Source organism: Camellia sinensis, chromosome 14 (assembly GCF_055761805.1).
Source record: "Camellia sinensis isolate YWXY chromosome 14, ASM5576180v1, whole genome shotgun sequence".
Lineage (NCBI taxonomy): Eukaryota > Viridiplantae > Streptophyta > Magnoliopsida > Ericales > Theaceae > Camellia > Camellia sinensis.
The window spans coordinates 34,062,501-34,076,230 of NC_138974.1; the positions used below are offsets into that span (position 1 = coordinate 34,062,501).

The 13,730-nt window shown below is 34.7% G+C and overlaps 2 protein-coding genes across 4 annotated transcripts in view; one reads left to right on the forward strand and one right to left on the reverse strand.

Annotated features, from left to right (window-relative positions):
* LOC114273395 (uncharacterized) overlaps positions 1-3,094 on the forward strand; it is a 3,259-nt gene extending 165 nt beyond the window's left edge. The window contains exons 1-3 of one of the 2 annotated variants that reach the window (XM_082907350.1): positions 1-119; positions 856-1,030; positions 2,594-3,094. The exon at positions 1-119 is cut by the window's left edge and continues 165 nt beyond it. In XM_082907350.1, the coding sequence (XP_082763476.1) occupies positions 871-1,030; positions 2,594-2,973 (540 nt within the window). In that variant the 5' untranslated portion in view covers positions 1-119; positions 856-870 and the 3' untranslated portion in view covers positions 2,974-3,094. Of the gene's footprint in view, positions 367-855; positions 1,031-2,593 lie in introns of both variants that reach the window. The other variant, XM_028215178.2, reaches the window with a different exon arrangement.
* Positions 3,095-4,595: 1,501 nt separating this feature from the next.
* Positions 4,596-10,442, reverse strand: LOC114273364 (selenocysteine methyltransferase). Of its 2 annotated transcripts, none has more exons than XM_082907348.1 (7): positions 10,138-10,442; positions 8,566-8,622; positions 8,188-8,417; positions 7,371-7,500; positions 6,838-7,041; positions 6,454-6,525; positions 4,596-5,013 (listed from the first exon to the last, which is right to left on the reverse strand). In XM_082907348.1, the coding sequence occupies exons 1-7, from the start codon at positions 10,330-10,332 to the stop codon at positions 4,852-4,854; spliced, it is 1,050 nt and encodes a 349-aa protein (XP_082763474.1). In that variant the 5' UTR covers positions 10,333-10,442; the 3' UTR covers positions 4,596-4,851. The 2 variants fall into 2 exon arrangements, with proteins under 2 accessions (XP_082763474.1, XP_082763475.1); XM_082907349.1 differs by lacking the exon at positions 4,596-5,013 and adding an exon at positions 5,071-5,190.
* Between the last annotated feature and the right edge of the window lie 3,288 nt (positions 10,443-13,730).

A 13,730-nucleotide genomic window follows, 5' to 3' on the forward strand; every position in this document is an offset into this window, starting at 1 on the left:
CAACTGTCTTTTAACCCGACCCAAACTCGAAGTAGTTCTGGAATCTGGGTGGTGAAATAGCAAACCCTAGAAATCATACTTCTTCGAACTAGTTGGAGCAGACGAGCGATCTCAGCCTGGTGAGTCTTCTCTCTATTTTTTTTATTCTTCTTCTCATTCAATTTCAATGTCTGATCGTAAGAAATCTTTGTAAAGTCACACAAATTCGCAGACGAACATGGAAATCTTTAGCGAACCCTATTTCTTTCCCACAAGTCTCGTTGATTGAGTGCAAAACTGTATAAAGTTAGGTATCTTGCTATTATGCTTGATATTGAGCTCAATCGCGCATGGTTTCTTGACAATATCAGCAGGACATTGAAATTGGTTTTGTTCTCATTCTCTTATTTTGTTATTATTAGTTCTTTTTTTTTTTTGTTTTTTTTTTTTACATTTTGCTTATCATATTAAAGCTAATACAAGCCTCCAGAGTTGAATCATTGAACAATGTAAAGGTCGCTAAAGTTTGAATCTTGTTTCACTGGTAAAACAATATATATTAACTTCTTAAATATATTGACAACAAACAAACTTGTTTTAGTTACTGTATGGGGTGTCTTCAATCTATTTATAATGTTCCCCTCGTTACTAGTCCTAATTATTGTGCAGTCCTTAGATTTGACCCGACCGTGATTTATTCTGAAGCATAATTCCTGACTTGCAAAGGTGGAAGGAGTGAAAAAAATACTGATTTGGCTTTTTTGTCTATTTATGTCAATATTAATTACTGCTTTTGTTGGATTGTTCAATTCTACCTTATTTTAATTATAAGGTTGTTATCTTGACTTGACACCTTATTGTTTCTATTTGTTTCAGAGTCATCTTTATACCATGAAAAGGGCAATGCCATGGAGTGACGATGAGGATGATTCATCATCTGATGAGTCTTCAACCTTGGATACAGACACGGAATCTAATGATGGGTCTGGCAAGAACAAAAAGAGGATTAGTGTTAAATCTACTCAACCCTCCAGGGGAAAAACATCTGAAGGTAATTTGTTTTTATTACACCTGTTTCTTTTGCTGGAAAATCAACATTGAGAATTATCAATCATTATAACAAACAACCTCAGTTGGTAATATTGTACAGAGGTCCTTGCATATGTTTGATTAAGGATGAAGATCTCTTTTTAGTTCCAACATTCAACTTTCTAGGATTGGAACACTTTAAGCTCGTGGAAGGATTCCACCTGTCATGTGTATGAAAATGTTAGCTTTTGTTTGTTTGTTTGTTTGTTTTTTTTTTTTTTTTTTTTTAAAAGCTTTAGGATGATGTTTATGATATATATATATATATGTAAAATTTCTCTTGCTCTGTTTGTTTTTCAGTTCACATGGTTCATTTCTGCTTGTTGAGTTGATAAATACAATTTCTGTACCTTCTTAAGAACCATGTGAAAACCCCAAGAAAGATGTTTTCTTTTAGAAAAATAGTAAACAAAATTTTTTAAAAATTTTTTTTGGGTCAATGATTTAAGAGGCTTAGGAATAAGATGAAGCTTAAAGAAATCATCTGACGGGGTTCTTGTAGAAATAGTGCTAGGTCTAGAAGGAGTGGATGCGATTTTAGTCCTGGTTATTGTGGTATTGCCGTCAAAATTGGAGTGGAAAAGAAAATTTAAAATCACAAAGGGCTTACAGGTTCTGGAGTTCACCTTTTCAGCTGAAAGAAGGGTTTTGCTTATATATACAAGGATGTTTAACTTCTTTTAGTTGTGGAGTGATAATAAAATTGTTTATGAGATTGAGATTGACTTTGTGCTTTACTTGTGGAATTATGCATGTTAATGCACATCCTACTGCCTGAAGTTTCAACAATTCCATTCATTTTTCACTTTGTGCACAACCAAATGAATGAAAGTAGTTTAGCCTATGGAAGTCTGTCCTTTTTTCCTAACAAACAGAAGGAAGGAATATTACATACTCTCTCTTCATTTCGTGCTTGACATTTTCGCATCAAATAAATCACTCTCCCTCAAGTAGTGTTTGATACAAGATTCCCCTATGGATGATTTCTAGTTTCTTGCGCCATGAATTTGATAGTTTTGAGATGAGTCAACTGATTTTAGTTCACTTATGTAATAGATTGGCATTTTATGGATATCACTACAGGTGAATTGCTATTAAAAGGAGGAACTGATTTGCTTAAAATCGATTTGTAATTTGAGGAAATATAGAGAGACTAAGTGTAAATGTATAAATATACATACATTATACACATATTTGTATCATCTATGTAGGATATTTTATTACAAGCTAACTGATTTGCTTAACATCAATTTGTAATTTGAGGAAATATAGAGAGACTAAGTGTAAATGTATAAATATACGTACATCATACACGTATTTGTATCATCTATGTAGGATATTTTATTACAAGCTGATTCTAAATTCTTAAAACTAATACAATGTTGGACCAAGAAAGAATGCTTGCATGAGATCCACAATAATGTGAATTCTGCTTCCACGTCATTTTCATGAACTTCCTTAATTTCTCTTGTATTTCTTAGACATAAAGCTCTGCTTGACCATTATTTTAGCTACATGCATGCAGCTGATTCTGCAAAGCGGAAGAGCAGAGGTGTAGACTTTGAAGCTTTAAGCCGGCATGGCTATAAAGGTGGACTATCGATCTTGGGTGTGCCTCCACCAAAAGAGGTTGACCAAGATTGGTCTTGGTCTACTGGCAAGGAAAGTCGAGCAACACAGAAGACTGAAGAAACTTACGAAGAACGACAGAGAACCAGAGCTGCTATTATTGAAGGAGAGGAGCTAACCAATGCACAAACTCAGAAAGAGAAAAAGAACCTTTCATTTTCACAGAAGGAGAAGAGGAAGAGAGATATTGGTCAGGCTAGTCGTGGGAAGAATTATGTTGAAGAAGAGAAGAGGCTGCTAAGGGATAATGGTGTTTATTCTGGTTTTGATTCCTGATCTGAGATAACATACTTCTTTAGTTCCTTGTTTTGTAAAATATGTATTAAAAAAAAAAAAAAAAAAAAAAAAAAAGATCTCTTGTGCGTTGAAAAATAAATTTTAAGCTTGTTACTTTTTATTTGCAGTTTGTGCAAAATTGTTTCTTTTTAGTTCTTTTTATTTGCCGCACGTATGGAATCTCCTTAAAACAGGTGTTTGACACTACTGTTGCTGTGTGATGCCAAGACAGCAAGCACTAGCAAATTGGCCATTGTACAATTTGTTGGTATCACCTGCACTAATACTTCCATGGTGGTGGTACAGCCATAGCCGCTTCATATGCAGGTTAGTCTTGAGCAAATATCATATATATGTTGTGCATTCCCATACCTATTCAACCTCATATGCTTCTCTTCATTTTTAATTTTTTTTAAAAAATAATTCTTTTTCGGCACATAATCTGATGATGATTTATTTACGGAGATAAATGACAGCTGTCTAATAATTAGTTATCAAGAATAAAACCTTTTTTTTTGGGGGGGGGGGGGGGGGGGGGGGGGGGGGGGGGGGTGTGGGTAAATAAAACATTTTGATGTATTACATGGCTGATTTTTCAAACAACACTAACCCAGATCCTTAAAAGCAACCAGGTTCCTCACCATTAATCCGGCAATATACAGATTTAGAATATTGAAACCACACTGAGAGATTAAAAGAAATTTATCCAGAACGCTGATCGTCTGATACCAATATTGAACATTTTTTCTTTTTTCTTTTTCTTTTTTTTGTGTCTGTGTGTAGGGGTGTGCATAATACCGCCAAAACCGCCGAAACCGCCAAAACCGCACCGAATCGCACCGCCAAGGCAAATTCATTATTATTTGTCAATCGAACCGCCGGTTTTTGGTAAGAAAAATGGCAAATTTTAGTGACATTTTTATCAATCCGCCGGTTTCTATTTTTCTTCCAAACCGCACCGACCCGCACCGCTATTAAATCATGTTTTATAGGATTTTAAAAATTCTTTTTTACTTAAGTTTGCTTGTTGTTCTATATCTTAGAATATAGTATTACATTAATGCTCGAGGGGAATTTTATGTATTATATTTGATCATTGCAGCTTCCACAGATACTTGTAATGAACTGATGGCATAGTCGTTGATATTATCATGTTTGTTGCTACACTTGCTGCATCAGAAGAAAGCTTCGCAAGATGCTTAACATCACGATGTCTCTCGTCTTTTTTTTACTCTTTGATTTAAGTTTTGTAATTTGAATTATATTTTTTATAAACCGCCAATCCGCCCGAACCGCCAAGGCAAATCCGCCATTATTTGCCAACTGAACCGCCGGTTTTTGATAAGGAAAATGGCAAATTCTAGTGACACTTTTATCAATCCGCCACCCGCCATACGGTTTCTATTTTTCTCTCAAACCGCACCGACCCGCACCGCGCGCACCCCTATCTGTGTGTGTGTGTGTTTCTACATTAGCTCCCTGGTGTACCCTCCCAGCCCTTAGTTTGATCAACAGAGCCACATGAGATGGTGCACTCAACAAATCAATTATCAAAATGAAAGGGATTTTTTGGTGCATCAAGTCCCAAAATTGTTTATCTGACCAAAAAAAATTATGAAATAGGCTCCAAAACAAACATAACCTGATTGAAATTAGAACATTTTTCTGATATAAGAGTGTAACACAGGCCTTAACGCAGAAATCAGCATTAAAAATGACATTTCTCCTAAACTACCTCATCCCTTAACTAGAAACTTGATCCTCGAGTTTACAGAGTGGTTGGGCCTTACTTCTCCCAATTTCTTTCCAATTAGGAGGAAACTCTTGACTTCACCAAATGTGATCAGCATCCCTCTCGTTGTCCGTTAATCAGTGGGATCATTTGAGAGATGGAGCAGCAGATCTATTGGAGAGAGTCTTATAAATTGCTCTTATGGTATTTGGAGTAGTTCTGCAGCAACCTCCGACAAGGGACGCTCCCACATCACACCATGTGTTAACACATGAGACAAAATCGTCATCTGACACCCCTGTGTTTTGCTGCAAAACCAAATTGGTATCACTAAAAACAATTCATATTTTTTAATATGCAAAGTAAAAAAAAAAAAAAAAAATTAAAAATTAAAAATTAAAAAAAAGGTACTCAACAATTATGGTTTGGCGAGTTGCATGATTTCCTTGCATCTTGGAAAGAACCACATACTCGAACCACAGATGCTACGGTGAGAAAATGATAAGAGAAAAAAATTGTGGTATGCAGGAGTCGTCAATGTTCAATACTAACGTGGATGTAAAAGCCACTCAGTCTTGTATTTGTTTATTATTTTTTAGGAAAATATAATTTCTTGCTCTCATGGGTAGCCGATATGAATGCCATGTTTTTTTGGGTGAATGCCATGTTTGCTCATGTGAAAAGCCCAGAAATTCAATTGAACTTCAAAAAGACTTGTCCATACAATTGGGCTAACTACTACATGAAACCATATGAAGCATTTTTTCAGGCCGAAAATCTTCACATTTCATGTTCTGAAAGATTAAACTAGGGTTCATAACTAGGACCTTCAAAATATCAAAGACTAACAACTTGAATGTGCATCAATCCCCAAGCACTGGCTTGTGTTCCTGTATAATAAAACTGTTCTTCATACTTATCAAACATAAAATAAAATTCAGTTTATTTTGTTTCAGTTTTCTGAATTTAATTTTCTGAAAACTGAGCTTTTTGTTTATCGTATTTTTTTGTTTTTAGTGAGTATTTTTAAAATTTTAAGTAATTTTTTTTTTACTTTTTTAGATACACCTTACTTAGATGTATCTAAATAGTAAAATATTTGTGAAAAAATATTTTTAAAATCTAATAAATACACAAAAATACGAAAAATGTACTGAATTTTCGTATTTTTGGTATTTTGTGTAGTTTTTAAAGATTTTTTTTTCACAAATATTATACTTTTTAAATGTAGTTATGTTAGGTGTCTTTAAAAATTAAAAACAATTGCTTAAAATATTAAAAAAATTCATTGAAAACATTAAAATATGAAAAATAAAAAAGTAGAATTTTCTGAAAACTGTTTTTTGAAAATTGGAACCAAACAAGCAGTTGTAACTCATATCAAGGACATACAAATATTGATAACTGGAGTAACAACTTTCTCAATCTACTGACCAAAATAACTAATTATATGAATATTGAAAAAACTATGGAGTGGTCAGAGAAACATTAGAGAACAGAAAAAGAAAAGAATAGTGCCTTCTATGACAGAATGTGTAATGGATCAAAATTCGATTTCCATAGAAAATAAGTTTATTCCACATCAAATCAACTGATTTTCAAGAAGTTGTGTCACTCAACTTCTTTTAAATATTTTTAGCGATTCAACCATTTTTCAGATGTCGATTATTTGTTTAGTAATAGATTTGTCATGAGTCAAATTCTCAAGGAAAAGAAATTGGCATTTGCTCTAAGGAGAAAGAACTCACCACCCACTCCTTTTTATCAGCATCATAACTCTCACCACTGTTTGGATATATAAGTATTGGTTTAGTTGTCCCCTGCACAGATGATTACTCTATATTAGAACAATATCCGAAGAGAAAAATAGAAATGCAATGATCAATATCTCGAGAGTTTCATAGGCCATTTTTTTTTTCTTGATAAATTCATAGGCCATATTATTAATGAGGTTATGAAACGAAAAGGTATTCTTTCATTACAAATTCAAAGTACAGAAAAGAAAAGAAAGGTACAGGTTTTAGTGACATGATGATTGTCTTTTCTGTTTAAGGCAGCATTAGTGACAATCAAGAAAATCAGAGCTGAGCTAAATTAAGAACTTCTAGATATAAGAAATTAGAGAACTGTACCTTTTTAACAGTCAAAATCAGATCATGAATAAACCTAGGTGGAGTGCAGTTGATTCCAACAGCAACAACTTTCTTGCATGCTTCGGCAATGGCAGCGCATTCAAGCAAAGAATCACCACTGACCACATGAACACCATCCTTAGAGTTGAAGGAAAACCATGCAGGAATCTTTATGTCTTCTTCCTCAAGAAGCCGAGCATAAGCCTGGATGAGCACCAAATATCATCAGCATTGAAAAACTAGTACCAAAGTTATAATGTGTAATACCCAGACGTTGCCCACAGGCATCATTCTCTTGGAACACAATCCAGCCCCAACCCCATTTTATCAGCAGTAGAAGCTCTGTTACTCAAACCACATATCTGAATATTGCCACAATCCTAAATCAGGCACCCCTTATTGAGCAAACCAAAAAGTCTCTGGGCTAATGTAGTCTCAAACCAGTAACTGGGAATGATAGAGCTCAGGCGTACTTAAAAATTCCTCATGGAAGAAGTGAAGAGAATATTAAAATGTCAAGAATCAAACAATACCTGAGCTTCTAGCTTATTCGGCACTGTTTCAAATGCTATTAGGTCAGCACCAGCATCTGCCAGAATCTGAACCCTTCTCCGATGGAAGTCCTTTAAGAACTCCAGGTCCATTGCATTACCATAGTCCCCACTGCATATCGACACAGCCAAAAAGAGGTATTTTTAAGTTAATCTAAAGTCAGTCCGAATAGTAGGTGCACTGAGAGGACATTGAAAGCAGTTGAGGCCATTGAACTTCATTAACATGAATTATCAGTTGTGCTATAGAGCAAAAACTTGATGTATGCTAACTGGGTAAGCCGGTCAGAATGGTTCTTATGCCCATGTGGTGTCATCACATTCAAATTCAACAGGAGGATCTTTCTCATTGAACTTTCCACATGTTAGTTCCTATATGCCAAAAGTTTGATCATGCACTTGAGTATGAAGATTCACAAACTACGTAAAGCTCCAAAAATTTTATATGCAAGGAGGTAACAAGATACAACGCAAATTTGCTATAGAACATTAGACAAGAAACAGACTAAAAAAATCATGACCTTTATTGGGGTAAAAAGTTTCACAGGTTCCAATCCTGTCATTCCTACTTCTACCTATTCTTCTCCTTTGGGCAGTAAGGAGGGATCTGTTAAGATCAATTTTAATTAGTAATACATAAAACTTTTATTTACGATACTAAATACATGCAAGATGTATTGATGGTCAGAAACAATCCATTTGTTCACAGTCATATCTACTGTAAACTGGATACAAGTCATCTCATAACTGAATAAAAACAAAATCACACAGAATAACTACAAGGAGTATCTCAACTTTCCTGTATTCAGAACCATCAGCCAGATAAGCCCCGTAGCTACCAACAGATGCTGCAACTAAGATTGATCGATGTTTGAGAACTCTACCATCATCAGCACTATCATTGGATAATTCACGACAATTCTCATAATATATATCACGTGCCTCGCGGGCAATTTCCACACATCTTTTAAGCATGGCTTCACTCTCCTCTTGAGAAAAGCCTTTAGCCTCAAATCCCTGAATGGTTGCCTGTCCACATACATGTAGAAGTGAGTTCTAAATATGTGTGCGTGCATGCGTGTGTGTGTGTGTGTGTGTGCATGTGTGTGTGTGTGTGTGAGAGAGAGAGAGAGAGAGAGAGAGAGAGATTATTGTTATTTAAGGGAAAGTGTATCACCTGATAAGATGCTGTGATTATTATATCTGCACCAGCTTCAAGGTAATCAAGGTGTACCTGCATTATTAAGCAAATCAGTTTTAAGTATGCAAAGAAGGAAATAGAATAATTATCAGCCAACTGTCTCAGTAAATCTATGAAATTACATTCTCCACATTTTCCCTCTACCACTGAAACTTGTAACATCATATGCATCAAATGGTCCAGATCCACCTCTTCTCCTTCCCATAGGAGAAGAAAGAACATAATTACATAAAATAAACTTTCTAAATTTCATATTGTTCATAAAGATTGTGACACAAGTTAACATAAAACTCATGACCAAGCTTACATGATAGCCTATCACACAAATGGAGAATTATCCACCACCCACTAGAACTCTTGGTAGATATTTGAAAACAATGTTGTAGAACCAACAGATCCAAAAAGATGACTCAAGATGTAACCCCCCTTGGAAGACCAAACGATACAGAAAAAAGAGGTCTGCCGGAAAAGTTCTAATTGCCACCCAGTTCACAATGTTAGCTTGGCAAGGGATGAAAGACAGGTGGGCTGAAGACTGGCAGTAAATTCCACAAACCAACCATGCCTGACCACATCTGTCAAAATTTACTGGACCCCTTTTAACTATAAAAACTGCAAAATATTTCCGATAAAAAGATTAAAAAGATCTTCAAATATTTACGCTTTGATTTTTTTAGATGAATTAGAATCAATTTATCTAATTAATAAGAGGGTTTATAATAGACTGTGGAATGCCTCATGAATGTTACTTGAACCTAGCAGAATGAGTGTTTAAAAAAGTAATTTTAGTAAATGCAAAAAACAAAAGTAAATAAAGCATATGGTTGATATGACAGATGCAAGTTATTTGGACACTTCCACTGAAAACAGAGAGCCACAATTACTGCCCCCATTAATTATCTTGTAGTAGAAACTATGCTACAAGTGGTCCAAACTTATAAATTCACTTTACAGATTTAAGTTCACACCGGGTCAAAAGATCTGATCTGATAAGCACAAAGTAATTTCAACAGTAAAGTAGTCCAAATTTATACTCACACTCTACACAATATGCTCTTGCCACTGTAAATTCTAAACCAAGAAAGTCATTCTATGCTGATAAGCTCACAAAAGACTGAGTTCTAAAAAGACAAAAATGTAAGACTTGTTCAACCTCATGCCCAACTAAATTCCAATAAAGTGCTAGTACGATTTTACATGAACAGAAAAATCGATCTGATTTCTTGCCAAGAAACTTCAAGGAAAATACTAGAAAATTTGGCTCAAAAAAAACAAAAAAAAAAACTTTTCGGAGAATTAGTTGTTCTAGGTTTGTCCGATGAAAATTACGAATGTTCAACATTCAATTTACTCTCTTCGTATAGCATTTTCTCAGCAAACAAAAGAAGAACTAAGCATATCGAAATAGAATTGGATCAACTCGCTGCAAAACAGAAAAATTCACGGAGAAGATTCAAAACAGAAGCTGAAAACGAATTCAATTGAAGATTGCAAATGAAAAGCTGAAATCTAGAGAGAGAGAGAGAGAGAGAGAGAGAGGGGGGGTACCCTTCGAATGAGGTGAGGGGAAGTGAGGAGGCATTTGGCGCTCCAGAGAGGATCGTTGAGGTCGGCGCCGTGGCGTTCGAGCTCCGTTGCGAGGCCGCCGTCGATGATGGCGACGCTGCCGGACTGCCGGAGTAAATCAGGAATCGTCATCGGCGACGAAGACGACGACGACGTTTCAGCGACGCTTAGTCCCATTGCCAAAAAAGAGTAACAACTAACTTCACCAAGAACATAACACCCCCACTGTACCTAATTGCTTTTGTTTATAGACGGACACTTGTGAAAATAAATAAATTATAAATTGAGAGATGGTAGAAAGCTAGCTTTTGTTAGTCAAAATACTAGGAAAAATGTTTGAGAGCGATAATTTTTTTTTTGATTATAATGGCTTAAAATTATTAAAATGATATCGTTTTTTGGTGTAAAACATGTTCAAAAAAGTTGTTTTGACAGTTTTGAGCCATTGTGACCACAAAAATTGTGGCCCTCTAACATTGTTGAAATACTAATATGACTCATTTTTTTTCAATTTTAATGCATTACTTATATGATTAGACATTTTAATTCAACTCACATTCACGAGTTAAATGTAGTTAACCTTCAAAGGTAGGCAAAATCTATTTAATCATTGGAATCGTTTTCCTCCATCTTTGTTATTGATATGACATTCTATAAAGTTAATAACATTTTGATGAATAGTTAAAATAAAGAACATGATTGGAGTAGAAATATGAAACAGTTGATAGGCAAAATAAAAAATATATATGTATATTATAGTAATGTTTAGATTGATAAAATGCCTATTACCGTTAGAAATGCTCGTAGTTAATAAAGACAAAATAAGTTAAAATAACCAATAAAATAAATATGTCACATCTAAATCATAATCATTTCACTTCTTCTCTCACAACTATCAAATCAATTATACAAAAAAAAAAAAGACAACTATCTTCTCAACCATAACTTTTTTTAGAATAACTAAAAAATTAAAAAATCAACCAAAATAGTCAACTTCACAAACGAGCTCTTTATGTAAATTTGTATTGAGTTTAATAAATAAAATATTCATTTTAATCAATTTTACTTAATAAAAATAGATAAATAGTTTAAATTGAAAACAAATAAAAAAAAATTTAATTTAGATTGACCAAATTAAAACCTCCTGATTTATTATATTATCATGGTCAAACTAAATTTTTAATTTTTTGTAATTTTTTTAAGTATTATCAATCAAGTCATTAACAACCCTTTGTTTTCTTTCTATTTTGATGTTATTTTTTTTTTAAGAATAAATTACACTAAGCTCCTGGATTTTGAAAAAAAATATAATAAGTTTTACAACTTTAGTATAATTGTATTAAGTTCTTTTATAAAAAATTTAATTCATATAACATTTTTCACCAGTAATTTTTTACATATATAGATAGAAAATTGATGTTGTTATACCTTATATATTAATATGTATATTTTACTTTATTTACATGTTTTTTTATATTATTTGCGTTAAGCCATATTCATTTAGTCTTACTAAATAAAATATTAATATAGATAGTCAATAGTGCATAACTCACTAAACAGACTATAAAAAGTATATTTTAGACCCACGAGGGTGTCTTACTTTTATAGCCAGCACTAACATGATCCCTGTAGAAGCCTAACTTCAATAGACTTTAGCTCAATGCTCATCTTGGATTCCCGGCTAATTAGAGATAAATTCCCTAAGAGCTTTATCTTTATCCAAATTGAGATTCTCCCCTATTCTAAGACTCTTGTCCCTTATCCGTTCATCCCGGATTTCGATATCTCCGCAAATAACCTTAGCCTAGCCAAAATTACTTCAGCGTCAGAACCAGGCCACGTGGCACCTCGGCTGACACTTCGGCGTCACCTTGGCCATATGCTGTCATTACAAAATATGTCCCGACAACTGCCTCCTAAGTTCAATTACCTCGACAACCTGAGGTGATGGAACCTACATCACTAGTTCATTTACTACGTCGGCTGAAATTCATTCTTTCCTTCGATCGAGATCATGATTCATCAGCTTCAAGTACCCAGTACTTAACTGTCCATTTTTATCAGGGATTAAGAACTAAGAACCAAGTTCTTTAAGTATCTTAATTGAGATCGTTCCTCTAGCCGAGGTTTTTGCTTCATTAAATCAAGAACTCCAAGAGTTTAATCTGCTCATGAGTTGTCATGCACGGTTTTTCCAACCGTTTCCGCCACGCATACTTCTCTCATTAGTTCATACCTGACACGCACTATCAAGATATATCGTTTTTGCGCACGTTTCCTGACAGACACGTTGTCCAAGGCATATCATTATGATCTGCCGTATTTTTCACAATTTCAACAAAACTTCTCCCCCTTTCTCCGTCCCTTCACTTTTGCAAAAAATAATCTCCCTCGTTGCACAAATTTTCCAGCTCTAAACTTCCACTCTTAAACCGCTATTACTGTTTCTTCAAAGCTCTACAACCGTTCCATTTGTTTTCTCTGGCGAACTTTTTACCATCGGGCTCTGGACAACATCATCGTTTGACTCCAATGAATCTCTGTCCAATCTTGTTTCCTCTACTTTACTTGGTAAGTTCTCATTTTCTATCTGTCCAAATTTCAGTCTTCCACTGTTCTGAATATGTTTCCTTCATGAACTCGCCATATGATCTTTTACTGCATTATTGTTTGTTGAATCTAGCACTCATGGTTGTATTCATGAGTCGATTCATTTTATGTTTTGAAGTTTGCCACTGTGTTTTTTTATTATCAATCACATTTGTGATTTGCACACACTGCCCCCACACACTCACTCAGTGTTTTGTGAATTTGGGATTCTATATTTTGTGATTCTTGAATTTTGCCTTTGAATCCTTCTTGGCCCTGAACTTTGTTTTGTTTCTGTTTGCTTTGCCAATCTTTCGAATTCTTGCTCTTGTTTTTTGTTTCAATCTTAATTTCTGAATTATATTTCTTGTCTGGTCTTCTTATTCTGTTTTCAGATTCTGCCTTCGAATTTTTTGTTCACTTGCATAGACCATAGGCTTAGGATTTTCTTAGAAACCAAATACTTAGGAAAAACTGAACCATAAACCCCTCTTAGATTTGGGAGGGGAAAAAAAACCTAGCTCCGGTACCAGTTTAGGGTATAGCCGAGGTATTTGAACCCATACCAAATATTCCTTTCTGAAATTTTGCACCATTCTTCATTAAGCCGAAACTATGGGAATGTTTAAATGGAGAGTAGACTCCCTTTTCAAGCTGGAATACTTTAGGCAAGAGTTTTTCATTCCAACCGACATCCATCTGAGGTTGGCTAGGAAGGACGACTCAATTATGCCTGGCCAAGATTACATGTCATTCCCAGTCATCTCTATTGTTAAATGAGGAGTTAGGTTTCCCCTAGATATCCTTTTTAGGGAAGTCCTCTACTATTATAAGCTCAATCCTATGCAATTGGCCGTTAATTCCTTCAGGATCATCAATGGTAATGCTGAACTGGCACGTCGGGAAAATGCTAGAATCATACTCTCTGATATCCAACACTGTTACACCATGTGTAGCTTAAAAACACCCAAAGGTTACACCTACTA